The sequence below is a fragment of the Phalangium opilio genome, unplaced genomic scaffold (assembly GCF_054372755.1).
Source record: "Phalangium opilio isolate 3A_F unplaced genomic scaffold, DU_Popi_V2 ptg000209l_1, whole genome shotgun sequence".
NCBI classification, from domain to species: domain Eukaryota; kingdom Metazoa; phylum Arthropoda; class Arachnida; order Opiliones; family Phalangiidae; genus Phalangium; species Phalangium opilio.
The window spans coordinates 18,002,542-18,030,058 of NW_028324217.1; the positions used below are offsets into that span (position 1 = coordinate 18,002,542).

General features: G+C 38.1%; 3 protein-coding genes and 1 long non-coding RNA gene across 8 annotated transcripts; 2 read left to right on the forward strand and 2 right to left on the reverse strand.

Annotated features, from left to right (window-relative positions):
- The first annotated feature begins 8,590 nt into the window (after window positions 1-8,590).
- LOC149620999 (uncharacterized) lies at window positions 8,591-17,199 on the forward strand. Of its 3 annotated transcripts, none has more exons than XM_089855179.1 (8): window positions 8,591-8,866; window positions 9,027-9,188; window positions 9,280-9,345; window positions 13,737-13,818; window positions 13,890-13,994; window positions 14,314-14,445; window positions 14,531-15,398; window positions 16,142-17,199. In XM_089855179.1, exons 3-8 carry the CDS (start codon window positions 9,299-9,301, stop codon window positions 17,080-17,082), a joined length of 2,175 nt encoding a protein of 724 aa, XP_089711305.1. In that variant the 5' UTR covers window positions 8,591-8,866; window positions 9,027-9,188; window positions 9,280-9,298; the 3' UTR covers window positions 17,083-17,199. The 3 variants fall into 3 exon arrangements, with proteins under 3 accessions (XP_089711305.1, XP_089711303.1, XP_089711304.1); XM_089855178.1 differs by having other exon boundaries at window positions 8,592-8,703; window positions 8,771-9,188; XM_089855177.1 differs by having other exon boundaries at window positions 8,591-9,188.
- A 7,236-nt stretch (window positions 17,200-24,435) lies between these two features.
- Window positions 24,436-25,256, forward strand: LOC149621000 (uncharacterized). The gene is made up of 2 exons (XR_016375293.1): window positions 24,436-24,745; window positions 25,038-25,256. It is a non-coding gene; the product is annotated as an uncharacterized LOC149621000 (long non-coding RNA).
- Window positions 24,854-26,330, reverse strand: LOC149621001 (uncharacterized). Of its 3 annotated transcripts, XR_016375291.1 has the most exons (3): window positions 25,846-26,002; window positions 25,112-25,561; window positions 24,854-25,049 (listed from the first exon to the last, which is right to left on the reverse strand). XR_016375291.1 is itself a non-coding variant. In XM_089854791.1 (2 exons), the coding sequence occupies exons 1-2, from the start codon at window positions 26,000-26,002 to the stop codon at window positions 25,278-25,280; spliced, it is 441 nt and encodes a 146-aa protein (XP_089710917.1). In that variant the 3' UTR covers window positions 24,854-25,277. The 3 variants fall into 3 exon arrangements, 1 of the variants encoding a protein (XP_089710917.1); XR_016375292.1 differs by lacking the exon at window positions 25,846-26,002 and adding an exon at window positions 26,061-26,330 and having other exon boundaries at window positions 24,854-25,561; XM_089854791.1 differs by having other exon boundaries at window positions 24,854-25,561.
- A 3-nt stretch (window positions 26,331-26,333) lies between these two features.
- LOC149621002 (uncharacterized) lies at window positions 26,334-27,358 on the reverse strand. The gene is made up of 3 exons (XM_089854667.1): window positions 27,180-27,358; window positions 26,735-27,071; window positions 26,334-26,615 (listed from the first exon to the last, which is right to left on the reverse strand). Exons 2-3 carry the CDS (start codon window positions 27,023-27,025, stop codon window positions 26,334-26,336), a joined length of 573 nt encoding a protein of 190 aa, XP_089710793.1. The 5' UTR covers window positions 27,026-27,071; window positions 27,180-27,358.
- Between the last annotated feature and the right edge of the window lie 159 nt (window positions 27,359-27,517).

Here is a 27,517-nt window from a genome sequence, read left to right on the forward strand (position 1 = left end):
CCATTTAATATTCATTACTTTTTTCAGTAAGAAGATAATTTTAATTAAAGCAGAAGTAAGATGAGACTAGAAGTAAAAAGCTCTAGCATTGGAAGTAGATCATCGCGCCTACACTAGAGAGAATAAATTGGTCGAGTTCCAAAATAATTTCCTACCCCTTTCCCCTACGCGGATGCTTGAATCTAGTTCGACCGTCTACCAACGCGAGCGTCTCTCGTTTTGGATGGAAAATTCAGAAACCGCTACCAGAGGGCCAAACGTTGGTGTCTCATCAAGAATATTCACTTTCGCCAAGTGAAGAATTTGGTTAGCTCAGTTCTAGTCTCATCTCACTTCTGATTAAAGTTACCTTACGTCGTCGAATACAGTAACTTCAGGACTACATACGACAGGATCATATTCCTCTTTATACGTGTACTGATTTACGTCCAACATTTCCGTATGTCGAATGAACACAATGAATTAATTGTTATTTTTAGATGAATATTAGTAGGTTTTTAATAATAGTTCTGGAAAATTGATTGTTTGCGTTGTAGGTTTTCAATAATTAGGGCACAAAAATGATCTTAATCGCTGTCAATTTTAGCTCGAGTTTCAATCACGTCTTAAAGGGACTGAAAAGAATGCATCGGCGGCTGGGTAAAATTATTTGAAATACGTCAGAGTAACGTGACCAAGAAGAGGCGTGGTTCAAAGAAGCTTAGTTCGTTTTATTTCGAAAACAAGCACTTCAGGGAATTGGCGCTGCAATCTCGTGAAAAACAAGGACTAGATGTCCAGTTCCACTCTATGAGGGGCCTTTGTATCTTGGCATCACGTGATGTCTGTCACGTATTTCAAATAATTTTTACCCACCCACCGATGGCACCGATGCCTTCTTTGCAATCCCTTTAATTAGGCCTAAGTTTTCGTTCAAATTCAGTTCCCTTCTACCTTTTTTGTAGGCGCACCTTCTCGTGCTCGTATTTTTTTAACCATAATTCCTTTGAAGAGGTAGGGAGTTCTGCAGGCCCCTCAGGAAATTTTCATACAGTAGAGTTCATCTTTACAGAATATAATAATCATATTTATTTCGCAAAAATATTTCGATGGCAACCACAGAGGCAAGCCTATATGTGGTGGTTACCGGGACAACACTAGACAAACAATAAAGAGAACCATACAGAAAACGAAAATTAAAAAAAAAATTACAAATTTTCACGTAACCAAATATTGAAGACAAAATTAGACACTAGAGACCGAAATTGTGGTATTGAAAGTGTATACGACACTCAATAGCGTCATAACTCAATCGTAACGTGGCAATACAGAAACTTTTACTTTTGCACTGAACTCCGTGTACTTGCCATTCTTCACCAGAAAATTCAATTTAAAAGTTGGTTGCGTATTTAAAATACTGAAAGGTCTATTGTTTTGAGTTTCTTTGTTATGATGTTTTTATATTTACAATTGACACGACAATCTTCATTGTAACCAAAGAATGATGAGGCATATTTATTGATGAATTTCAAAAATCATTAACGGACCACACCCAATGAAACGGTACTGTTAAAATAACATTTAGTTCTAATATTGACGCTCGCGATGGAACGAGTCGCCCGAAAATGTCTCGTGTTTTTAACAAAATTTTGGATTGTAATTTCAGTTATTTTCTCCCAGTACTTTTTGGCTGTTGTGTTACGAAACCTATTAATGCACCAGTCTGTTTTACGGGAGCAGTACGGGTTCCTCGTAAGCTCGATTAAAAGTGTATTTTTCCTTTACATCCTTCTGACCAAACGGAAGAAAATTTTAACAAACATGCTGAATTTGAAAAATCAATTACTAAGTGTGAATCCCGTTGCTTTTTACGCATTGAAGCATCGACTGTCTATGTTAATGATACTCGTTTTTCTTTACGTCGTAACTACGAGAATATTGTGCGCTTTCGAATTACCTAAGATGAAGTATGTTTTGGATCTTGACAGTTATAATAATCTTACTATCCAACTGCTGACAACATTTTGTCTCGGTTGTGACGTTTCCAGCGTATCTCCGAGTATTCGCAATGTACTACTTGGCACTTACGCCATAGTTTATCCAATAATTTGGCTAACTATTGGTCTATTAGTTTCAATACCCTATGTAATGTCTGTGAAAATGACCGAAAAACTTTTAAAAGAAGTTGGAAATTCTATTCGAAAAATTGATTTTAAACACCAACATCAGTGCCATTTTCAATTGGAATCGACTCGAAGTGTACTTCGAAAGGCTTCGAAAAGTGTTTATAGCATCAATGAAAACTTTGATTTTGTAATTTTTGTTTTTATGGCGACATCAGCTGTTGCGCTTTGCTTGAACGGTACGACCGTCATATATTACCTGTATGCATTGAAATACGATCGACTATCTACGGTCTATTGTTTCGTAGCTTACGGTGAAGATATTATCCACGCGTTCGTTTTGATTATTATGGGGTCAAAGATCAAGGAAGAGTCCAGAAACTGCGTCATGGTCGCGGTTGATTCGTTAAATGACGCGATTTCTAATGGGTATGGCACCGAGATGCAAATGTTTTTAACCCAACTGGAATCTTATCGCTTGGAAATGAGAGCTGGGGGATGTTTTGAAGTTAACAGACGTTTAATTTTGACTTTATTGGGGGTGGTGGTCACTTACGCCGTCGTTTATCTTCAATTTAATCCTTACGCTTTGAGCATCGTGGTTAATAATAAACTAACATAGAAACTAGGCTCTTTTCAAATAAGCACAAAAGAAGCACGATATCACGCAGCCTTTCCTGTGTTGCAAGTTGTTCATATGGAACTAGTTTAGAACTTAACTCTTCATAGTAGAGTTTCAAAAATCTGAGCTGGAATTTTTCTCTATTCTATTCTCCAAATCTCTTAGATGATACTAGAGCCCTCTGTTATTGCCTTCGTAGAGTGTCTTTATGAATTCATACAATCATTACTATTGTAAATTTATATATGATTCCAATTCTAAGTTTTCATTATTTTATACGTTCTCTCGAATGAAAAAGAAATAATTTTAGATCGAAAGCAAATCAGGATTAAGGTCTAGAGATGGTGCGAAATTTTCTTACCATGTTAATTAGATTAAATGAATATTAGTGCAGAAGGGTGTGCTCTAATTTTTTTCCTTCGTTACGTACAAATATATATTTAGCTCATGTTTTTGAAAGTTATTAAAAAGAACACGCCTTAAAGAGCACGCCTTAAAGAGCACGCCCTAAACAAACCAATTAAGATACTTTTTTATTTTGTCACACTGAAGAGAAACTTCGTCATGAAACAACAAACAAAGGTGGTTGAATTTTCAACCAATTAAGTCATGCATTGTTATCTCTATCATATACATCCTGTTTATAAAGCTGGCACTTGTGCGATATTATTTCGCTTATACTTCTATGTTTGTTGAACAATAGTTCTTCGTCACCAGTGGAATTTAACATATTACCGTCTCCAAACGGAAGAAAATCTTCTATACCATCTCCAAATTGAAAGACCAGTTATTCTCCGCAAACGTGGCTTTGTATTCCACTTTGAAACAAAAATATAAGATGCTAATTGTCTGCGTAATAGGTTACGCCGTGTTAAAGATGATTTTCGCAATTTTTCAAACGACTAATATAGAAAGGCTAATAGATAACTTTACCGAAACTGAATCGAAACCTTTATCACCATTGATGTTGCGACGTTTGGAGGGGTGTCTACAATGGGACGTTATCTAGCGGCTTTAAGAATGTGCATATTCTATGCGATCACGTCTGTTACGGCTCAAACCACCTAACCAAGACAGGCAAAGCTGTATTAAACCCGCGTTAACAAATGGCAATGCGTAGCATGCGCCCTCACATGTCTACCGACTGCAATTTATCGCCAAATGCTTTTTTTCTAGGGTTTGATGATAACCATGCGACAATGGCCGCCACAGCGCTATTGTCAGGCGTTGCTCTAAGCAAACCTAGCGCTCTATTCAGTTGCCTGTCCATGGTTAGATGGTCTGAGGTTACCGTAACAGCATTGGCGTCGTTGCGTTACGCCATTTCGATAAAATTAACCTAAGCGCGTATGATGGAGGTTCAAACATTGATAAAGAAACCCAATTATAAACTGCACGCAGCTAGGCAATTAAGTTTAACCAGAAACAAAATAAGGGATATTTCAAAGTTTGTGGGTAGCCTCTGACAATTTTAAAGTCGTCATTTTGGTTTTCTTAGCCACCTCTCTCTTGAGTGTCTCCATTAATGTTACTCCAATGATCATTTACGAAGACACAACCAAAGAAAATTTTTGCGCGTATTACTTCACTAGTTACACGAGTGACATTCTCCATATTTTGTTTCTGGTTGTTATTGGTTCAAAGGTCAAGCGTCAATCGATTCACTGCACTTTTTTAGTGGCTGACCAACTAAGCAAAGCAATCGCGAATTTTTAGGAAATTCAGTTACTGTATACCCAATTAGAACCGCCCAGTTTCGACCTGAGTGTCTGAGACTATTTTGTTATAAATAAGAATGTAACTCTGTCCATTTCGAGATTTGTTGTTACTTTCGCAGCCGTGTATGCCATATATATAGTAAAACTATAAAGGGTCGGGTGTATGCTCAACTCAATACACGGGCCTTGAAAGCTGTACAATATTAGCAAAGATGAGAGAGAGATACTGATAGAGAATCAGTATAGGCAGTAGTGATCAAAGCGTGGTGAGACCGGGGGTAATGCCTGAGCTCAGCTTTCTCGAGCATAGTTGACGTAGGGGATGACAGAGACAATACGAGTAGGTCCCCGCTCCCATGCGCAAAGGATATGCGTCCTGAATCTAAACGTACCGAAAATAGTTTTTACTACCACCTATTTCCCAATTTTTCAGCGGATTTTATAAAGCGGGTTTCTATCTCCTCTTACGATACATTGAAATATTGGGCATAGAGAAAATAAGAATTATTTTTGGAAAATAAAATTTTATCTTTTAATATCAGAAAAACATTTTTGTTTTGTAATTTCCTATTAAAATTTATTTTAGTTTTTGAAAATCAGAAAAAAGGCTATTACTAAAACCTACCCACTGACGAAATAAACGTTAGCAGAACCCATAACCATATTTCAAGAAATATGAATCAGATATTAAGTGTGCAGAAATATGTTTATTTCTTTGGCTCATGAATTCTGTTGACAGGTCCGTTGTTACCTCTCCGAGTGACGTATGTCACGGAGAGGTTCTGTAACGATCGTGTGTGTCTGTGTGTGTGTCTGTCTGTCTGTCTGTGTGTGTGTGTCTGTTGTTACACCCACGTGACCGCGTTCGCAGTTTCCAAATCGGAGCAAACGTGTTCGCCATTACCGAACTGTATTCACAGTCACGGAAATGGCTCCTCCACTTGAGTTCTCACTCCACCATCTTCTGGTCTTGATCATCCCACACGGACACCAGTCTGTACATACTGGCTTCTAATCACCACCATCTTCTGGTCTTCGTCCCTTCCACTTGGAAACCAGTCCGTACATACTGACTTCTAATCACCACCATCTTCTGGTCTTTGTCCATCCCACTTGGACACCAGTCTGTACATACCGACTTCTAATCACCACCATCTTCTGGTCTTTGTCCATCCCACATGGACACCAGTCTGTACACACTGGCTTCTAACACCACCATCTTCTGGTCTTTGTTTTTGTCCATCCCACATGGACACCAGTCTGTTCACGTGGCTCCTACACCACCATCTTCTGGTCTCTGTTTTTGTCCATCCCACATGGACACCAGTCTGCACACCTGGCTTCTACTCCATCGTCATCGTTTGGTTTAAGACATTCGCGGCGATCAGCTAGGGTTACGAGAAACGTCTAGCCTCCCTAGGGTGGGTTGTCCACCAAAGGTTTTCGCAATTGCGGTTGTTCTTGCTTTTAACTGTAGTTCGACACCCTTATATACTACCTATTTGAGTAGGGCGAAGCAAGCGGCGTATGCTTCATTTCAAACGCCAATATTAGTCAAGTCTCTCAAGAATGTTTAATTGTTCTTTATCAAAACGATGTAACGCTCTATAAGGCGAACAACTAACGAAGAAAATATTTGATATTAATTATATTTATTTTAATATTTAAGATAATCTTGTTTCGCAACTCAAAATTAATACGGAAAGAGTTTAAAAGCAGTCTTATGTGTGTGTCCGTCCATTGTTACACTAGTGCGTCGCGTTAGCAGTTAGCCTTGTGTTGATGTGTTAAGAAATCATACAGAACCTTAATATTCCCTTTTTCCACAATATAAAGTGAATATGTAGAAGTATTTTTCGTAATTATGATGCATTTAGTACTTTTGTAGCTTTAAAGCTCTGTTTCATTTTGATATTCCTAAGATTTTTTTTAATATTGTTATTTGAAATGGCTGTTTATATATTACTTAAGCTATACTACATCTGTATATACAATAGTCCTTGGTTTAGTAATTTCATGAAGAAAACTAAGACCTAGACTCTGGCGGGCATATCAACTATTATCCGCAATAGGCTCAGTGAAACAAAGAGTAAATAATTGAGGCCTGAGGTGAAGTAAACTTTGGGGTTTGATTTTCGTGTCTGTAATGAAGAGACATAAACGGTTCAGAGTGAGCCGAAAGTTAAATACACTCTTAAATAATCAGGTTAAGATTTTATAATAGAAGAAAAGATCATGGTGGCAATTAGGTTAGTAAAAGGGCTAATGGTAAACGGGTAGTAGCTACAGACTTTTTAATTTATTTATGATGCGCATTGACTATTAGTGCGTCTAGCTACAATATAGCTTTGGTGTTATTTAACGTTAACATTCATGTTGGCAAACTACTGCAAACCAGTTGTGAATGTAGCTATCAGAATATAGGGTAAACAGCTGAAGCGTAGACTTCATTTCCTTTTCTTTTCCCCATTGACTGATTTCCATGTGTCCAAGATTTATCCTTATTGGATGTAAAATGTCGTCTGCTTTACTGTATATTCACTATGCTTGGAATACTGCTTCAATATTTCGTAAATTTTTACTTCAAAAAACAGAAAAAATTCCATATCTAGGTAAATAAGTTTGTAGTAGTAGACCTCTTGACTTGGAGAGGTAATATTTTGGTTTTCCCAACTTGTTTTTGATTATAAAAAATAATGTAAAGCGACGCGCATGGTAAACCTAAATATTTCAGGCAAATCGGTTTTTGAAATTTTGTATGAACCCTGTTAAATTTGAATGGAAAAGGTTTCTCCAATAACAACCACACCCAAATGTATTTATCGAATTTAATACTTCACTAAGCGTAATTTAAAATGTATCGTACTATTATTGTTGTTTGCATATCCCAAATATTACCACGCCTAAGAGAAAAACCAATTGAATCGTGCAATCTATAGAAGCTTCGTATATTTGTTTTACGGTTTATTGTTGTCAACACAAGAAAAAGAAAATGTAAGCAAAGGCAGGAACATTATGATAAAGAACATCAATTCACTTCTGGTAAAGGCGATTTCAAATGTACCTATTAAATTGTGTTTCAGTTTCTCTGTATTTGTAAGAGACTATTTTTTATCGCAATTAAATTTTTGAAACGCGTCGGAAATCTTTTTCCTTGAAAACCGTTTAATATGCAATATTTAACTATTATAGTGACTAGAGAGCTGCATGGAAACGGTAAATTTCCATTTACGATGGTAACCATGGAAAACCGTGGTAATTTATGGTTTTTCTAGTAATATCACATATTCGGATCGGGAATGGATGGAAAAAACCTCTATGGAATGGAAGTGGTTAAATTGATATACATTTTAGTTTGGAAATGATTGGTAAATGGATTGAACCTATTTTCTATGGAAGATCTAAAATTCTAAAAAGACTTAGAAAGGGGCCACAGAGTAATGGCAGCTCTCTGAATTGGACTATATTAGACTATATATGACACATAACATAAGTGCCACTACTACTTATCTCAGTTTGTTGTAGCCTAGTTGCTAGCGAAGCTAACAGTGCCGTCTTCTACCTCATCCTCCTATTACTTTAGCACACGAGATTCACGGCTATTATAGCTGTCAATCAGTCCATTGTAAGTTTTCGCTTCAAATTCTCGGAATAAATATTTTGGGAAGTGACTTATGCTACTTGGCGACGGGCGAGCAAAAGTCCCTCAGTCCAGTAAAATTTTTCTACATTTCTTCATTTCTTCAGCTCCCTTATTTTTACTAAAATTCCCGATGAAGAACCGGTATTGCAGTGGTAATTTCGGGCCAAGCCAACTTGGCTTGGCCCGAAATTACTCTTGAGCGTCTTGGCTTAGCCAAGACGCTCAAGAGTTATTTTCTTTCGAACACTATGGTATGGAAATGGTTTTCTGCTTTTGTTCACTTCTTAAATAGTTGGAAATGAAATAAAATTTCTTAATTGGGAATGGGAATGGTTGGTATTTGGAAACGACGGATCGGTAACGGATGGGGAGGTTGATGAAATCTATGGGTGGAATTGGTAAACAAAAATATGAACAAAAATGGTATGGAAATGGAAACGTTTTAAACTGAAATGCAGCTCTCTAATATTGACTACAGGGCGTCAATTTCGTTCTTTCAATTTTAACTCTTCTTATACACGACCTCATTCTGTTTTGATTGAAAAGTATATATACATAAAATCCCTGAGGCGGATGTCAGACTGTTTTTACTACCAAGGGGTTTAATTATACTTTCTGGTGAGATATAACGATGAACTTCAGGAGGAAGTTATACTGTGTATCCCTGAGGATTCCTTTATTTTAGTGTGTAGGTTTTCGCAACAAGATATAAACGTGGTAGAAAAATAAGCCAAATGTTACCAAGCACGCTTTTACCATGGAAGAAGGGTGAAATGGAATGGTGAGGTGAATAGGCAGACGGCTACGCGAAATGTAGGGTCACGTGGGAAAACTCTCCTCTCCTCTCGGCACTAGCTGTAACTCGATTACTGCTCTGCGCAATATTGGCATGATTGGAGTTTTCGCATTTTTAAATTGAAACTCACTATTTTACCCCGAAGAGTCGAAGCCAGAAGTCGTTATAATCTTTTAGCAGACGACGCATAGGAGGATTTCTACTATTTTAGAATTTGGGGTAATTCAGTAAAAGGTGGTCAATAGGAAATTAAGGTTCAGATAGTGTTTCCCGGAAAAGTGTTCCAAACTTCATATCAGCCTGACTGGTAAGTAAGAATGTGTATTAGTGACACTAAAGTCTTTGTTTATGGCCATATTTTTATTATTTTTATAATGTTACGTATATTACCTTAACAGGGAAACTGTACAAAGAGTGATGGAATTTGTTAAAGAATGTCGAGTTATGGTCGAACGTTTAAGCTGGTAAGTGATGAATATAATGCAACTTGGATGTCAACAAGGCATGTAACGGATCCAAACCGTAACCTAGCTATAGCAGGGCCGGCCTTAAAGATTTGGAGGCCCTGAGCCAAAAGCCAGAATGGTGGCCTCCTAACTGCAGAAAAAAATTTTAGATCACTTTTATAATTTTTTAATATGAGCAGTGAAAGGACGTTTAGTATTATTTAATGAAACGTGGAAATAGTATCTTAAGTACAATTGCATTACATAAAATCTATTTTACGAGCTTTAATATTCGCGAAGTCTGTGATCATTTCGAAATAGTCCAATAAAGCTGCAGTACCTCTTTCAATTGAGATTAAAGCTAAACTGATCGAGTGTTCCTGGGTCATCGTTGAACGTAAATAGGTTTTTATTAATTTCAGTTTTCGTGAACATTCCCTCCATAGGATTAACATAACACTATACTTTGGAGGCTCATAACTCTGATTATATTAGAGATACGGGGATGCCCTTTGATTATGTAATTGTCCTATTTACCCTTCCTCCTTCGTTAACATTTGCTCCATAGGATACTCCATATACAGGAAAAACCTGGAAATCTCAGGGAAATTTGTTTTCCAAAGTTGTATGAACCCTGCCTATTGTGTCGGTTTTCTATTTAGCCGGGACGGAAATAAGATAACTTTGAGACACTTATAGGTGTCACTCCCTCACTGGACCAATGTCCTATAAATTGATTGGGTGTGCAAAAATGTTATGGTTGCTGGACCAGCTTGTTTCTTCGCATTTCACATAGTGCCCCTTTCTTTAACAAATAGCTAATAGCGTTTTCTTTTGGGTCCTCGCGGAGCGCTCCCATGGAGGAATAAAACTAGGAGATCCTATTCTCCAAAAACAGTCTTCAACGAAGCTCGAAACTACTACTACCATTTTTATTGCTCCTTGGGAGCACTCCGCGAGGACACAAAGGAAAACGCTATAAGTTTCCTTCCCACGCTAGCAGCAAGGAGGCTAGCGCTGAGGCTCCCGGGATTTTTTGAATGCTGCATGTGTGTAGAGTCGCTTTGAAAAGCTTTTGTTGACAAAGCTGTAGCTTCTGCTCCTATGTCCGCACTAGGATAAAATATTCGCTTCGCTCGCCACGCACGCTACGCTCGCCAAGTACGCCGAGAAAATCGCCTGTCCACACTGAGAAAATTTCACGCGTAGCGTACGTAGCGAAGACGGCGAGAGAGAGAAAAAATGTTCAACTGGCTGAACTTTTTACGTCGATCTCGCCGGCGTAGGCGACGCACAACCAATCCACGTCCTTTTCTTTGTCACGTGGGATAAGTTCTGTGAATAGATCGAGGTAATGGCGGGCAATTGCAGTAGAGTGAAGCGTTTAGCTCATGCGAATAATTTAATTATTTCTTCGCTATTAATTCGAAAACAAAAGAAAAGTGACCATATAAAACGTATTTGGTTTAGAGAAGTTTTCCAGAACAGAAAAAAAAAGATGGGAATTTTTATAACCCCACACCCAAATGAGATATTATTACGATTTTTACGGGGATAAACACTTCGTTGAGCATTTGCATTAATATCAATTCTAGTTTCGTTGTCCGACATTATAACGAAAAAATTCCAAATAGCAGCCAAACCAAGATTCAACATGCAATTAATTCAGACTTCTATAGTGAATAAAAACCGATGCAGCTCTTTAATTAAATATGACGTCTGTAAACGATGGACGCTGATTGGTTGTGCGTCGCCTACGCCACATGAACTCAAGTGGCGGCCCCTGTCAGGTGGTGGCCCCGGGCCATGGCCCTGTTGGCCCAGCCCTAAGGCCGGCCCTGGCTATAGAATCAGAAGTGGATCATATTACAGCTCCCTAGAAGTACTGGACGATATAACATCGCCGTGCATCAGCATTGTCTCCTTGCACTGAAGAGAAAAGGGTATATGCGAAACGCAGCGGCGAATTTGTGAACTAAACCAGAGGAATGATTTTGGCGCGAAAGTAATTTTTAAAAAGCGGGCGAAGCAAACGGAAGTAAGAGGTAGGCTGGTAGCCAATGAGGAAAGGTTTGAGAGAGAAGAGCGCGGAAGGAAACAAGTTGTTCCATACATAGTGTTGGGTTGTGATTCGTGAATATAATAGTGGAAGTCCACTTTATTTTTCCGCGGTCTATAGGTATTTTTTAAACGCTTGTGTTGAAAAGGAAATTAATATGAATTCAAATTATCAAAATAGCCTTCATCATGCTAGAATATTTCTAATGTACCCCTAGTACAGTATAGCACTGAGCTAAGCTTCCACCGATCGATTTAAAGGATTTTAGCGGGGATAGTTGGACCGATTTATTACTAATTAAAGGTTATGTGCGTCGACATAGAAATTTGTTTTCCTTTTTTAAGTGTGACAAATTTTTCAATGCTTTAACGTTTTCCGTTTGCGAAAGATGCTGGTCAATATTTTTCAGTTTTACTAAACGTTTTTTTAGTTGCTTACGGTTAAGTGCTTTTAATATCACATAGATCGTGTTCTGATGTCTCTTTAATGTGGGCATGTAACCATTGCCATTAGTTACATTGATCCTAACGTAAGTCATTCTAAATCAAAATTATAACGCGATAATAAGCTTCACACTAATCATGACACTGACGGCTGTCTGACAGCCATTATCATCAACCGCAACTTCCGTAGGCTAACCTTACTCAAGATCCGGGTTAATGGGAAAACTATACTTGTAAAACTGAGCTATAGATGGCGGGCTTGGATGTCTTGGAAGAAAACGCTGTTTACAAAAGCATAACCTACGTCCAGTACTTATAGGGAGCTGTAATATGATTCACTTATGATAGAATAAATTCCCAAAAGTGGATATGTTTTAATTCCCTGAATACTACTACCCTTCCAAATTATTGCTGATTAGCTTGTTTATTGCCGCAATTTCAACAATATTGGGCAAATTGAAAGAGGCGCACATTTAGGCACTCGTGTAACTTTGTAAGATAATAATAATAATAATAATAATAATAATCTAAGCTTGGTCTAGGAAGGGATGTCCACACTAAGTCAACTCGCGACTTATTTACAGGTGGGCCCCTTTACAGTGCATAGAGGGGTGGTGGCTAGCCCCTATGCCACAGCTAACCTACAGCGCCCTATACTAACTATTACCGTTAACCTCTGCAAGTTTTTGATGGAAAGGAGAAACCGGGTTAGACCGCGGAGGAAAACTCCTTTTAACAAGTGGGGAGAGAACTTGCAAACTCTACGCAGAAGGATTTGTTCCCAGATTTTCACCCGGTGCCACAGTCCGGGATCGAACCCGGGATCCTCTTGCTGCGAGGCGAAAGCGCTAACCGCTACGCCACCCCACCCCTCGCTATAGGGGGATTTAGACAGTTCTGCATGTGAGATCTACCCATAGATATAGGATCTACCCTCGTTGCTGAATATTGCAGTATAAGCTAATAATACTGCGGAATGGTGAATTATCGAAAATTATTTAAACAGTAAAACCATACGGAATCGTGACTACTCAATATCTGAATTATGCCTCATAAGTAGATTCAATATGTATCTATCCATAGTATTTTCTCCATCATCGGTATTTTTTTTTTGGATCTGTGTCCAGCGCGTTTTTTCCATCTACGAAAAATACTACTATTTTTACTACTACCAGATACTACCTTACTAAATAAGTATCGAAGACTGCCTCATAGGTCGTAACTAGGAATGAAGCACTTTGCTGTATTCATACAAGACACGTAAAAATATTTACGTATACATAGTTTACAGGCGTAGAGGATTCCTACCATTAACACCAGGAGACCAAGCGACTTAGAGTGTAAAATCGCCTGCAATTTTACACTCTAAGTTCCCAGGTCTCCTTGTGCAAATGGTATGAATCCTCCACGCCTGTAAACTATGTATAGAGCTATTTCAATTCGGGGGAAAGGAAAGCTTTTGAGGCGTGGTTTCGCCAGTCCCCGCCTAGGAGACATATTGTGCGGTAAATTTACCATAGAGTTCTTCAGCGGCCCGCACGGAGGGAGGGTAAAAACCGGCTCCGTTTATTGGCAGGCCCAACTGTGACGTTTCCCCCCTTCAACTGACATAGCTCTATTAACTTGGGGTGGGGAGGGCGTGTTGGTTTCGTATCTGCTAATGTAGTACAGTATTCATGTTTTCAAACTCACTAAGGTAATATTCGAGATGGCCCAACGGTTGGGGTACATTGTCTTACCAACCACATCTAACTGAAAAGGTCCCTTGTTCTATCCAGCCACAGGCAAACCACAATCTTTTGAACTAGTTAAGCTTTGCCATGTGTTTCTTAGCCATGATAGCGAAAGCTACCATGTATTTGTTCGTTTTTGATGTACCTTCATTTTGAAAAATTATTTTATTTTAGGGATAATTTACAATCTCACAAACTCTCTTTACAAAATTCCGAAATGAGTTTAGTAAATCTTCAAAGGTTGGCAATTAAAAAGGTATTTGCGAAATTATTGCAATACTCCTTTTCTTTTAGACAATCTGAAAATTACGAAAACTTCGTTTTTAGGAAATGGACTACGAGGAAGAATGTATCTATGATCACTTAAGCAAAGATGATCTAATCAATGAAGTTAAAGCTAGAGATGATCGAGTTACGAAACTGGAAGCCGAGGTATTTTTCAAAGCATAGGGGAGCTTTTTTTGTTGTGTGAAATTAAGCACAAAAATATGAGACCCTTTTGGGATCATAACCAATTTTATATGCACAGGATAAGTTGTCGAATCTGTTGTCTCTTAAATGAAGGCTCTAGTTTAAGGGGATTGGTAGAATGTCCGTCGTTATTAAAGATTACCTTTGTTACTGATCCCCTTCTTGTGTGTCATTGGTTTCCCCTTTTTCTTGCTTGTCCCTCCTTGCCCCTTTAAAATACTTTCAGCCAAAGAAAGTCCGTAGATAGTTAACAATTGTAATGGAATCTCATTTTATTTAGCGTAATGTCTTAATTTCAAACTTGGAAAAAGAGAGAGTGAAAACAACATTAACGATAAATAAGAAAATAGACGAAATTGAAAGACTCAATAGGGTCATTAATGACTTGGAAAGGAGAATCAAAGATCTGATGGTATGGTAGATCCTTCACTTTCATAGTCAATAGGAAAGAGAATTACATTAAGAATGAAAGTTATTGTTAATTGTTTAAAAAATAGGAGAAAAGTGGAATACATCAATTAGCTAATGATGAATACGTGAAAACTGAACCCGTTGAAAATGATTTGGAAATTAATGTCCAGGAGTTATCCCTTCCTATTGTAATGCACAGTGTCCAAGGCATTCTGGATAAAGACGATATTATTCAAGAATCACTTGTTTTTGAACCTCAATATGTGGCGGAGGTTTACAATACAAATACAGAAATTGAAATTGCCTCAATAAATTCTGAAAATGTGGGGTTTATAACGCGAAATACGAGTCCGTGTGTCCCTAAACCGATTTACAGTGACAGTTTGCCTCAACGTGCGCCTTCACGTAAAATTAAGGTCGAAAACCAATTCGAAATGTCTCCTGATACGAACACGGAGAGGGATTCGCCACGAGAACCTCTTGAGAACAATATTAACATTAACGACTTTCTTCTTAAATCACAAAGTGTCTCGACAGAGGGGGACACTGAAGATAATACAACTCGATTGACGGAATTTCGTCTTCCTGAATTGAATGTTGAAACCGAAAAACATTTGGATGTAAATGTGGAAGGCGATTCACTAGAAACAGCCCTAGAAAGCGATCTTGATGATAACCAATCCAAAAACGCCTTGACAGGTGCCGAGGAAACTGATAGACAAAATGAAAGTATGGAACTGTTTGTCGATCCGAGCTTGTTGAGTGTGCCAGTGTGTGTTGAACGTAACCCAATTGAACTATCAGAAATGCCCTCCGTCTCTATGGAAAGCGATTTATCCGAAGTTCCAATTGCAGTTCAACATAATAGTTCGGTGTCCAACTCGGAGACATTAGAAGGTGTCACTCCAAAGATTCCAGACGGTAAAACCTCATCGTCTCGTTCGGAAATTACAGGTAAAACATTTAATGCTTTAATAGTCTTGAGTACCTAGTATGAGTAGTCATATTTCCGACTTCTCGGTATAAAGCCTAATAGCGTATTCCATTTAACTGCTCGGAGGTCGCTTAACAATTGTAATGTATTTTTATCATATTCCGAAAATCGCGAATGACGGAGACACGAACTCCCTGCAGGAAAATCAGTGTTTAATTTTTGGACCTTATTACGCTTTAGATTTAGATGAAAACTAATCTTGGGCGAAAAGCCTCTAATTTATTCTCATTTTCACTCGTTGTTGTTGTACATACTTAAAGGGGCTGGCCGGAGCTGTTGGGGTGAAGGGAGGTCAAACTTTTGGTATCATATTACTTACCCGCCCACCGCGACGGTGGAGCCTTTCATTATGGCCAAAGAGCTGGGTGTTTTCCCCCTGAACTAAGGGCGGTCTCCCCCCAACAGCGCCGGCGAGCCCCTTTAATAAGTGTGTAGTTATACTGTCTTAAAACTATTGAATGAAAATTAATTTGAGAGAAAAGAAAAGTTAAAAGTACAACCTTTCGAGCCAAGGTTGATCTTCATCCCCATTTTGTTGATATGCTCGTTTACTCATCGACTAACGCCTTTAATCAACACACCTTTTTTATTCTGTAACACTTCGTTTTCGTACGCACTACCTTTTTTATGAAGTCCGCCTGAATGTTATTGTTTTTTGATACTAAATTATAAATGATGTTTGTGGTTTTTATATTTTATATAGAGAAATTGAAGAAGAATCGTAAAACCGGGTTCAAATATTCAACTGAATATAAACGGGGCTTACAACGACGCATTAGAAAGGGTAAAGAAGGAAAACGCTTCAAATGCGAACAGTGTGACTATACATGGAAGCATAAGTGCGATTTCATCAAACATCAACGCATTCATAGCGGTGAAAAACCGTTCAAGTGTCATCAGTGTGACTTTGCAAGTACACAGAAGAGTTCTTTGAACATTCATCGACGCATTCACAGTGGTGAAAAACCCTTCAAATGTGATCAGTGTGACTTTGCAAGTACGCGGAAGTGCGCTTTGACAGTACATCTAGGCATTCACAGTGGAGAAAAACCCTTCAAATGTGATTGGTGTGAATATAGATTCAGTCGGAAGAATGATTTGAAGTCACATCTACTACGCCTTCACAGTGCTGAAAAACCCTTCAAATGTGATCAGTGTGACTATACCAGCACAATGAAGAGTGATTTGATCACACATCAACGCATTCACAGTGATGGAAAATCCTTCAAATGTAAAGAGTGCGAATATTACAGCACGGACAGGGGTTCTTTGACCAAACATCTACGCGTTCATAGCGGTGAAAAACCCTTCAATTGTGATCGGTGTGACTTTGCAAGTACGTGGAAGGCTCATTTGATCACACATCAACGCATTCACACTGGTGAAAAACCCTTCAAGTGTGATAATTGTGACTATGCTTGTATTCGTAAGGATAATTTGATCACACACAAACGCATTCACAATGGTGAAAAACCCTTCAAGTGTGATCGGTGTGACTATGGATGCACTCAGATGAATAATTTGATCAGACATAAACTCATTCATAGTGGTGAAAAACCCTTAAAATGTGATCGGTGTGACTATGAATGTACCCAGAAGACTCATTTGATAGAACATAAACGTAGAAAACACATGTGTGAATAGATGGATTTACATTGTTGAACCAGTTGGACAAAAACCATATTTCCTCGTCTTCTGTAATGATTCATGAATAGGCCAAAACTGTGTATGTAACAATCTATTAAATTGCTCCATTCTAAATTGTATTGCACCTGCACAATTCTGCATATAGGCCTATAATAACTTATTGTGAAGAGTGGTCCTTTCTCCCGCTAAAGTTGTTTGCTTCGTTCCGGTTATATCATGAATCCACTGCCTTCTCAAATACTTGAGAAGGCAGTGATGAATCTATATAACTATGAATATACAGCGCTATCATATGCCCCTTCTATCATGCCGATTTTCTTTGGGTGTTACCCTCCTAGCTTTGACGCGTTTTGCGTAGCTCTAATAGCCAATCACAAGACAAGAGCAAGTGAAGTTTCGAATTTACACACCCCCGAACTCTGCCTTCCTTCTCCCGCTCCTAACACTAGCAGGCATGTGACTGCTGATTCCTTTCGCTAAGCTCCGCCGAAACCTTATCGAGAGGTTAGCGTATTTACGCAGCTGTATAATCATCTGGGAGCACGGCAGTGCTCCCATCCAAGTCGAGCACTGATCGAGCACTGACATCCTTTTCTCGAAGCAACTCGTGGCACTTTTAAGCCCACTGTAACTTCGTGATGGGTACAGGTAAAAGTCTGAAATTTTGCTTGCCGCGAGGACTGTCAATCCTAGCTATAGTTTCCAAATTTCAAGTTCCTACCCTATATACTTTTCGAAATATCGCAGGTGAAATTTACCTTATATTGTCACTCACTCACTCACTCACCGATCATCAAAATTCTAAGGTACTTCTAGGGGAGATTGAAACTTAAAATTCATGATTTAGTTTTCATTTATTTTATAAAGCACAGAAAAATTAAAACATCCCGAAATTTTTATAAAATTGTTCTTTAGTTCTTTATTTTAAAACTAGATGGCGCAGCCGTCTTTTCAACAGAAATAGTGTGTGTTCTTGATGAAAGGACGTAATGGTCCAAAGTTAACCGAAAGTTAAATATTTATTAAAGCTAATAGGAGTAGTAGTTTAAGAGAAATGTGTTGTATCTGATGCTACATTCTTATATTAGGATATCGCGTACAATCGTTATTGCATATTCTCTGCGGGTCGAAAGGGGTAATTCAGCGTAAATATGGACAAATGTTAGCGATTATATTGGCAAACGAAGTACCACGAGAGGGTCTTGTTTTAACATGTACAAAAATGGGCCAAGCCTCGCTCGTGCCCTCTCCGCCGTAAAACGTTCTGAGATCCCATGTAGAGCCAAGTCTGCCTTTTGTTCTCATTCAATCGCCAATTGAACAATTATGTTATAAATTAAGTCCTTTTCCTAATTAATAACCAATATTCTTTGACTCTATCATTATTATACATCTTTGTTCGTATCAAAAATATCGTGACTTGGCAAGCGCAGGTAATTACCTTATAAACGTGTACATAAGGTTATGCATAACTAGCCTTATAAACTTGTACATATCCCCTCGACCATAAACGATTTAGTGAATATCCCTTTGATTATTTTAAAATCGGCAACGATTTAGTGAATATTTCCTCGACTTCCTTTTAATATTACTTACTTGCGATTGCCAATTCACGATGTTTTTGATACGAACAAAGATGTATAATAATGATAGAGTCAAAGAATATTGGTTATTAATTAAGAAAAGTACTTAATTTATAACATAATTGTTCAATTGGCGATTGAATGAGAACAAAAGGCAGACTTGGCTCTACATGGGATCTCAGAACGTTTTACGGCGGAGAGGGCACTAGCGAGGCTTGGCCCATTTTTGTACATGTTAATGTTTTTCATAGGATAGTTATATAGATTCATGGTTAGGCCTATATTAATACAAGATCAAACTTAGTATGGATGATATCTTTAATATCATATTGAAACTCGGACCAGAAAAAAGTCTTCAACTGTGATTAGTGTTTCTTTGTAAGCACACGGGAAATTAATTTGGTCAAACAACAAGCCATTTACAAATGTGGAAAAAACTCTTGTTCGTGATCAATGTGCCTTAGCAGAAGAAAATAGGGGAAGTACGTATTCTTAGCTATTTCGCGAGACGTCACTTTATCGGTTTTTTCGCGCCACTGAATATCCGCTTTTTTTGGCGGGAAACCGCGGATGAATACAAGAAACTATTTTCTTCGAAGGTTCGTCTGCTATCCAGCTGAATGCTGATTTTGTTATGGTACCCGACTTCTTGAGTTTACTATGGCCGAGGCTTAACGAGTCACTCGAATTTGGCGAAAATTCTACTTGAATACCTTTAGTTTTGCCTTTAAATTAACTTGTCTGGCTTTTCTTGTCACTAGTTTCACGATATACTAAATTACACAGGACAGAACTATCCATTTTTAACTCTTAATTGAACGATAACTTTCAATGTCAATCTACCCGGGCGAAAGAAGGACGGAAATCGTCGTCTATACTCTGTAGTTCGGTTTCTCACGGTATGGTGGCGCACCTTCAAAAATTTCTATCGGTTCTCTGCCTATCTCTGATTGGCCAATTTAAAGCGATAGCTTGTTTCTGGGAGAGAAGGACGACTTGCACTAGCTAAAGGTACGAATACGTACTTCCCCTATTTTCTTCTGGCCTTAGGAAGAACGCTCTTGACTATGACTTGGAAAAAGTATGGGCAATTTGAATGGGTTTGAAGACTACACAGCCAGAAAAAAATTCATTTATATCCTATATGGAACATATTTAAATGTGTTGGACAAAACGTTCACACTTTGTGTTATTTTTAAGATTCTACATAACGTATATTTGAACTGTAGCACTTACGACGGCTCATGATCTTGAATAATGAAAATTCTAAGGGAGCGGTAGCGTGGGTGTAACAACACACAGACAGACAGACACACACGATCGTTACAACACCTCTCCGTGACATACGTCACTCGGAGAGGTAAAAATAGCAAAATATAGGTTGCAAATGCTTTGAAAGTAATAAGACAAGATTTACAAAGGAGCTTTGGTTTAATTATAACCATAAGTTCGTAAGATATGTTACATAAATTTGTCACTGGAAACTGAGAGCTTGTCTCGAAGTGACGTAAATGAAACGTCATAGATTCTCGTAAAGCGACACCTGATGAGGCCCTGTCAAAGGCTTAGTACAGACTAAATAGGAAGATGGAGTAGAAAATCGCGTGTAGTCAATTCTCGCGTCGTTCTCGAACTAGCATTTCGAAATATAGGAAGTGTCATACTTATGGAACGTAATCTTAGAAACATATGCTATAACTTTAAAACATCACAGACTTCCCTGACAAATATTTTTAGAGGCTTCCATAGCTTTGGTGATATATAACAAAACCAAAAGTGAGAGCGCACAAAATATCTACAATTTCAAAAAATAGAAAAATATAGGAAAATTATCGAAATTATAGGAACCATAAGTAACATAATAACCATAAGTATGACAATTAGTCAAAACTATCTATAAACCTATTTTCGGACCTTTTACGTCATCATAAGTTCGCGCCCAGCACAGAGACCCCTAGCGGTGGAAAAAGAAGCGACTTCCGCCCCATATGGGAAATCCGGTTCAGAGGTTTAAAGAGACGCCTTTGAGATTTGAGTCAACGGTCCTAAGCCTTGGTTATATAGTTGATTTGTATTGACTTTTACCGACTTTAGCGCGACCACATTTCGAAATTGAAAATTACACTGGATAGATTAGTTACCGAATATTTAGACTTCAAAAGGCTTATCATTTTTGGTACTGAAATATCCGACTTATGGCAATCTCAAAGTCAAACATACAAACACCGCGAGCTCGTACAATAAATAGCAGACGAGCTATTTCCGACACAAATACGTTCAAGGAAATGGTTTATTGTGATTGGCTAAAATTGTAGAACTATGTCATTCGCCAAAGACCAGCATGAAATACTCGACGGGGTTGCAAGTCCTGGCCTGATGTAAGTGAGAGTGTCAGTGTTGATTATAGGTTTCATTTTGAAATTTGCATTATTACAATAGGAAGAGTCATACTTATGTTTATTATGTTACTTATGTAGGAACTAATAGGAAGACATCCGAAAATAGGAAAAATTATAAAATTTAGGAAATGTGGTCACCCAGCGCAGGTCTATGGAATATGTTTGTGCACAGGTGTATAGATTGTTTTTGTACACAGGTCTACGTAATAATTTTTTAGCCTAAGTCTAGGGAATCTATTTGTATTATTGCATCCACTGTGCTTTGCACGTGAAAACGACGGGAAGGCAATTTGAGTTGGACTGGGCGTTGAAGCAATCAAGATTAATACTTCTATAATAGATGGTTAGGGCCTTGTTAGTTCAAACGTGGAACTAATATACGCGCAACACCACAAGACTTAAATGGAGCGCTTGCTTTTCAGTATACGTTTTAAAATACTATTTCTAAACAGTTTTAATTCATATTAAGACTGAAGTGACAGATATTAATCAAAACTGTCTTTGTACACAAAGACGCGAAAAAGTAAAAGATAAGTGTAGAAAATTAATTGTTTGAAGTAACAGATATTCAAATTTTCATTTTTGAAGACGTGATTATAAAACATCAATTATTTGAAAAAATTTCTTATCTTAGTTTTTTTCACAAAAATTTCAGAGAAACTACCTTGATACTACTGTTTATTTTCGAGAAACATTTGCTTCGAGGAAGTTCAAATACTCGGATATCTGAAAAATAGAGCTAGAAGTATTTATTTTTATATTTCAAAATTGAAAATATTGCGAACCGAAAATTACATTCGCCCTTTGACTGTGATGTAGTTATTAGAGTGAAAAGGATCTGTAGCTTTGAGAGATATACAACACGTCAATTTTTGCAACCTCGAAAACTTTAAAATAAACGAACACGTTTTGTTAAGTTTTCATGCTTGTTTTATTTTGTCTGCTATCAACAATTTTCTGCCCATTTTATTCTCCTTATAGGCCCGAATACTCAAACTAACTCTAAATTTTAAAAAGAAAATAAAATGCATACGTTTTCTATTTTTAAAATGATGCACATGTTTAAGGATAAAATATTTTACTTAAGGAATTTTGGTGAAAAAAACTAAGATAAGAAATTTTTTCAAATAATTGATGTTTTATAATCACGTCTTCAAAAATGAAAATTTGAATATCTGTTACTTCAAACAATTAATTTTCTACACTTATCTTTTACTTTTTCGCGTCTTTGTGTACAAAGACAGTTTTGATTAATAATAAAATGCCCTCTTTCCCGTCATCGCTGGTACTCCTTATTTCGACCAATAATACTTTGACATCAGAGAGGGGGTGCCAGAACGAAATAAATTGGTAACTTGTCATTACGCAGCGTCACCTAGCATTTGATTCACTGAAATTCCGTTGAATATGGGAAGAGCAAAGAAAAGTTTAAAATACGACCGTTCGATTTTCGAGCCAAGATTTTTCTACACAGTTAGAGCTGAAATAGATTTACATATGAGGATTTTTAGTACTATATTTCCTATAAAACACCCTTTTTCTACTATAAAATCCTATTTTTCATATTTTCCCATAAGGAATAAAAATTTTTGGCTTAGCTCCCGGGTGTTGCCTTTTGCCCCAGGCCCCCCCCCTGGGAAAAATAATGAATGGCGCCCCTGGGAAACATTATTGAGTATTTAGGCAGCGAAATAACCCAAACAGTAAAACCTGTCTTTGCCGCAGGTCTTCATGGTCAACCAATCACCGTTCTATTTTATGATTTTCCCACACTCCTGCTTAGAGAGCTGCAACTCCGTGGAAGAACTCCGAAACCCGCTGGGTTCAGCGTTTAAGCGATGGGAACTCCAGGAGTTGGAAATGTTTTTCTGAGATAAAATTAGAGTTGGGTGGCAGTGGAAGTTTTCGTGTGCGGAGTTGGGAGGCAATGGGAATAATGATAATTATAATTGCGGAGTTGGGAGGCAATGGAAAATTATCTTAAAACATGGAAATCTACGGAGTTGGAAAACTTAAGTCTGGTAAGTGGTATTGCTCTAGTTTGAAAGCGGACTTTAGCGTTGTTTGTCTTCAGAAGCTTCGTACGAAATTCTATTTTCAACCGTAACCCCACGTGACACGTCCCCTCAGTGTGTCTCTCACACAATGGGGCCGCGGGCGCTTTCCTTTTTTCTTAAACCCAATGACAAGAGTCTCCTTTCTAGCTTTGAGGCATATTAAAGTAAGGCAGTAGGCATATTGGCAGGCACAACTAATAACAGAATGGACTCTAGTGTTAGTATTTCTTGATTCATGAAGTTTTCATGGAAGGAGTTGGGAGGAGTTTAAGAAATTTTAATTGGAGGAATTGGAAGGAGTTTAAGAAATTTTATTTTTCATGGAAGGAGTTGGGAGGAGTTTAAGAAATTTTAATTTTCATGGAAGGAGTTGGGAGGTATTTTACATTTCGCTTGGCGGAGTTCTACGGAGTTGAAACTTTTGATTATGGCATTGGGAGGAATTGGAGTCATTGTTGTGTATTGCCTTGGAGTTGGAAAGAGTTGGAGGTTAATATTTTCATTTTGCAGCTCTCTACGAGTCCTGCCACAGTAGTTCCACCGTTTGGTGCTTTAGAATATTTAAAATTTCTTGGTGATCATTTATTGCGGAAAGCAAACCTTGTAAAAATGTTTCTCTTTGCCTGCCTACACGTGCCAAACTGCCAATATTAGTGTGCGAGTTTTGCCTATTATGCTTCAGGAAAGAGTATTTTTTTTACTCAGAGTCTCTAAGTGGGGATTGGGTACCGTTATCAGGTTACCCCACATTTCACCCAATTTAATATCCCCAATTCCCATTTACACAAACCTCAGTCAACCCAATTCCCAGTTCTCCTCTTACCATTAACGTTATATAACATACCCAAAAAAGACTCAGAGTAGAATTTGATGGTTTTATTTGTTTCTTATTCCATAATGGAGACACTTACTTGAAGTGTATAACCGCCTCCTAACATAAAAAAAACATAACCTAACAACAATGAAGATAAACATCAATATTTTGGAAAAGGCGACGTCCATTAACTTGGCCCCCCAGGTGCTCAAATCGCCACCAAACATACATGGATCAATTGCACCAAGCATGCACCATCATGCACCACCCTTAACTTAGCTTGCACCACTACGGTTCGCCTCTACTTCATTAAAGATTTTGAAGGGCTGACGAAATGACAGCCCCCCACGTATCCGAAATGGAAAATTAAAATCATATTCCATGTGCACCATCCTTGCACCAACATAATAGAAATATTTTGGAAAATGTGTCAGAAATTAATAGGAGAATATTTTTGAAAAGGTGGCAGCTAATTAGTAGAATGTTTTGGAAAAGGTGGCAGCTAATTAGTAGAAGAATGTTTTGGAAAAGGTGGCAGCTAATTAATAGTAGAAAAAAAGGTATAACTGTAATAAGGTATTATAACGAACTGGAATAAAATATAACTGGAATAGTGTATAACGTCGTATTTGAAAACTGGAATAAGGTATAACTGTCCAATACTGGAATAAAGTATAACTGGACTAGCCTATAACCGCGAAATTCTATACCGGAATAAGGTATAACCGGATTAATGTATAATGGACGTACGTATAACGCCAAGTTTGACAACTGGAATAGCGTATACCGGACTAATATATAATGGATGTAAGTATAACGCCAAGTCTCACAACTGGAATAACGTATACCGGACTAATATATAATGGATGTAAGTATAACGCCAAGTCTCACAACTGGAATAACGTATAACTATCGTAGACTCTGTATAAAATTTTAATTGAAAAAGCATAATACCAAATTAAAAACATTGGTAAAAAATAAAAACATCTGCAGTTATGGGTTGAAAGTCCTGTAAGCTGCTGAGGCGAGGGTCCTGCAATATGGGCACTTCCTATTTTGCACATCATAATTCATGATCCTGTCTTTACATCTTTCGCAGGCGCAAGTATGGCTACATGGAACAAACACAGTATTTCTTCTATTTACCATGCATACCGTGCACAAATTGCCTACTTCTGGGACCTGGATTCGACCGACGGCTGGGGCCGGATCTCGGTCAACTCCGGGTGCCTGGTCTAGAACTGGAACGATGGCGGGGCTGGGTCGACATCAAGTACCGGCGCTGGACCGGGGAGTGGGGCAAGAACTGGACGAATAGGGTTGGCCGCAGCTGGATGGACTAGACCGATGTTTGCCGGGGCTGGACCGACTGCTGCCGCCGCTGGTTGCGCATGTATAACACCTGGAATCGGCACTGTGGGACGGTCCAATTCTGCAAATACGTGACTTGCCACGCGTAGAAATTCCCTGACGGTGTACCTATTTTGCTCCAATTTTTCGTTACAGCTAACAATTCTTTTGTCATTAGACAAATGTTTTTTTTCCGTGGCCTTGCAATCTGGGCTCCGTTGTCCAGTCTTGCGTACTTCTTTTTGTAAATACTTTCAACATCTTTAAGTCGATCTAAAGTGACCAATAAAAAAGTACAGGAAAGTTCGTTTGAGCCATGGAATTAGGTTGATTTCTAAATCCCAATTTAACAGCTTCCTTAATGGGCAAGGAAAATGGGTGATACCATGTAAAATTTCCATAGAAGCTTTCCAAGAGGTGACAATTAAGATATCAGAATTTAGAACAAAAATTTTTTATTTCCCAGCTGAACCTAATTTCTGACCTACCACCCCTTTGCAATTTAGAAATAGTCTTAAAATTATTTGATGGAATGGAGTAGCAGAATTTTGACTCACCCAAAAAGAAGAAAACATTTGGGTGAATAGCGCCTACTCTCCTGTTTAATTGGTTATGAAAACTCTCAACGTTATTATTCGTTCTTCGATGTTGACCATGAACAGATATGACGTTGGGTCCATAACCAATAAGCCATGTCGTCGTGAAGTATGCCATTAACGGGTTCAAACGAGCTATTTCCCTGTCTTCTCGTTCTGCCTGGTGTATCTCGTACCTTAGAGTGCGCTCGCCTTCCCAAATTCGGTTTGATGGCAGCAAAGCCACCGCCATCATCATTCGTACAATTTTTTTCGCAACGTCATTGGTTGTGTACAAGTCTCGCAACCCCAGACTAACAACGTTTTTCCAAATAGCCTAAATAACAATATCACACTCTTAAAAATCAATATGCAAAATTTTATCACCAAGGGATCACCAGCTTTTATTATAGCTGGGTTTTTTCTAAGGCGCTGGTTGAGGGTGCGGGTGCCAGAAAATTAAATATCGCCTAAAAAAGATACTCCACACGCCAAACGGCGCCTTTGAAAACCCGCTTGTACACATTTGATATATATATTGTGAAATTGATATACCTGGGTTGAAAAAAACAACCAGAAATTTCCATAGCCGGTGGGAATACGTTTCTGAATGCCGTCATCGTGGCTCGCTCAAAGTCGGATAAAACGAGGGTTGGTAAAAAATCGGGAAATTTCTGCCTTAACCTCCTTAAGATGGTTTCATACGCTGTAATCGTTCGTCTAGTCATCAAAGCATACGCCATAGGAAAGGTCTAAAATAGTTTTAATTTTTTATACATTTAGAACACATTATAAAGCTCGGCCTATAAGCATTCTAAGTATTTACAAAAGAACGGTTCTCTGTAAGGATGTAAATGATTAAATGACTTACGGAATCAAACGCAACAACATGGATAGTGAACAACTGGTCGAACATTCTCGGGACGACTTTAAAAGTTCCATCAGCGTGTATTACAGTTATTCTTCTCAGTATGTCGTTCGTAAATACCGGAGATAGAAACAAAAGTGTTCCTCCCGCATCACCACCGGGGTTTAAAAACGAATCGTAAAACAGTTCTCCACTCTTTGACAAGGAATAAAATGGAGAGTTTTCCACCGCCCCGGCCAACTGATTGGGTGTTCTTATACCATTTGGCACTAATTTCCGTCTTCTTTTGTGCATTCCGCTTTCATCTGATACAAAACCGACAGTATCTACATTTGGATATCTATAATTATACAAACTTATATATATATAATTATTCTTTATTTATATTCAAAGTTGATCACAAACATCTTAAAGCGTAATGTGTTCAATAAATAAAACTATTACTAACCTCTCACTAACGCTGTCAAAAAGTGACCTCACGGCGGTTGGAGATTGGGTCGCTTCGTTTTTAAGATCAGATTTGAATCGCGCGGTCGTCTTCTAAATGATTATGACCTTTTGTAACTTGGAAGTTACCATCACCTTGTATGGCCCTTGCCCCACACTGCGGACTATTTGTGCACACGAGATACACTTTACCGTTTTTTTTATTGTTTTTGCGATATTGAAAATTATTGTGAATGTAAATTTGAGAGTTATTCCTCAACCCTTCAATCACTTCCATAACTTTAGTGTAAAAGCAAGTGTAATAATGATTGTGGTTTCTAAGCTGTCGCGCAGCTGTTA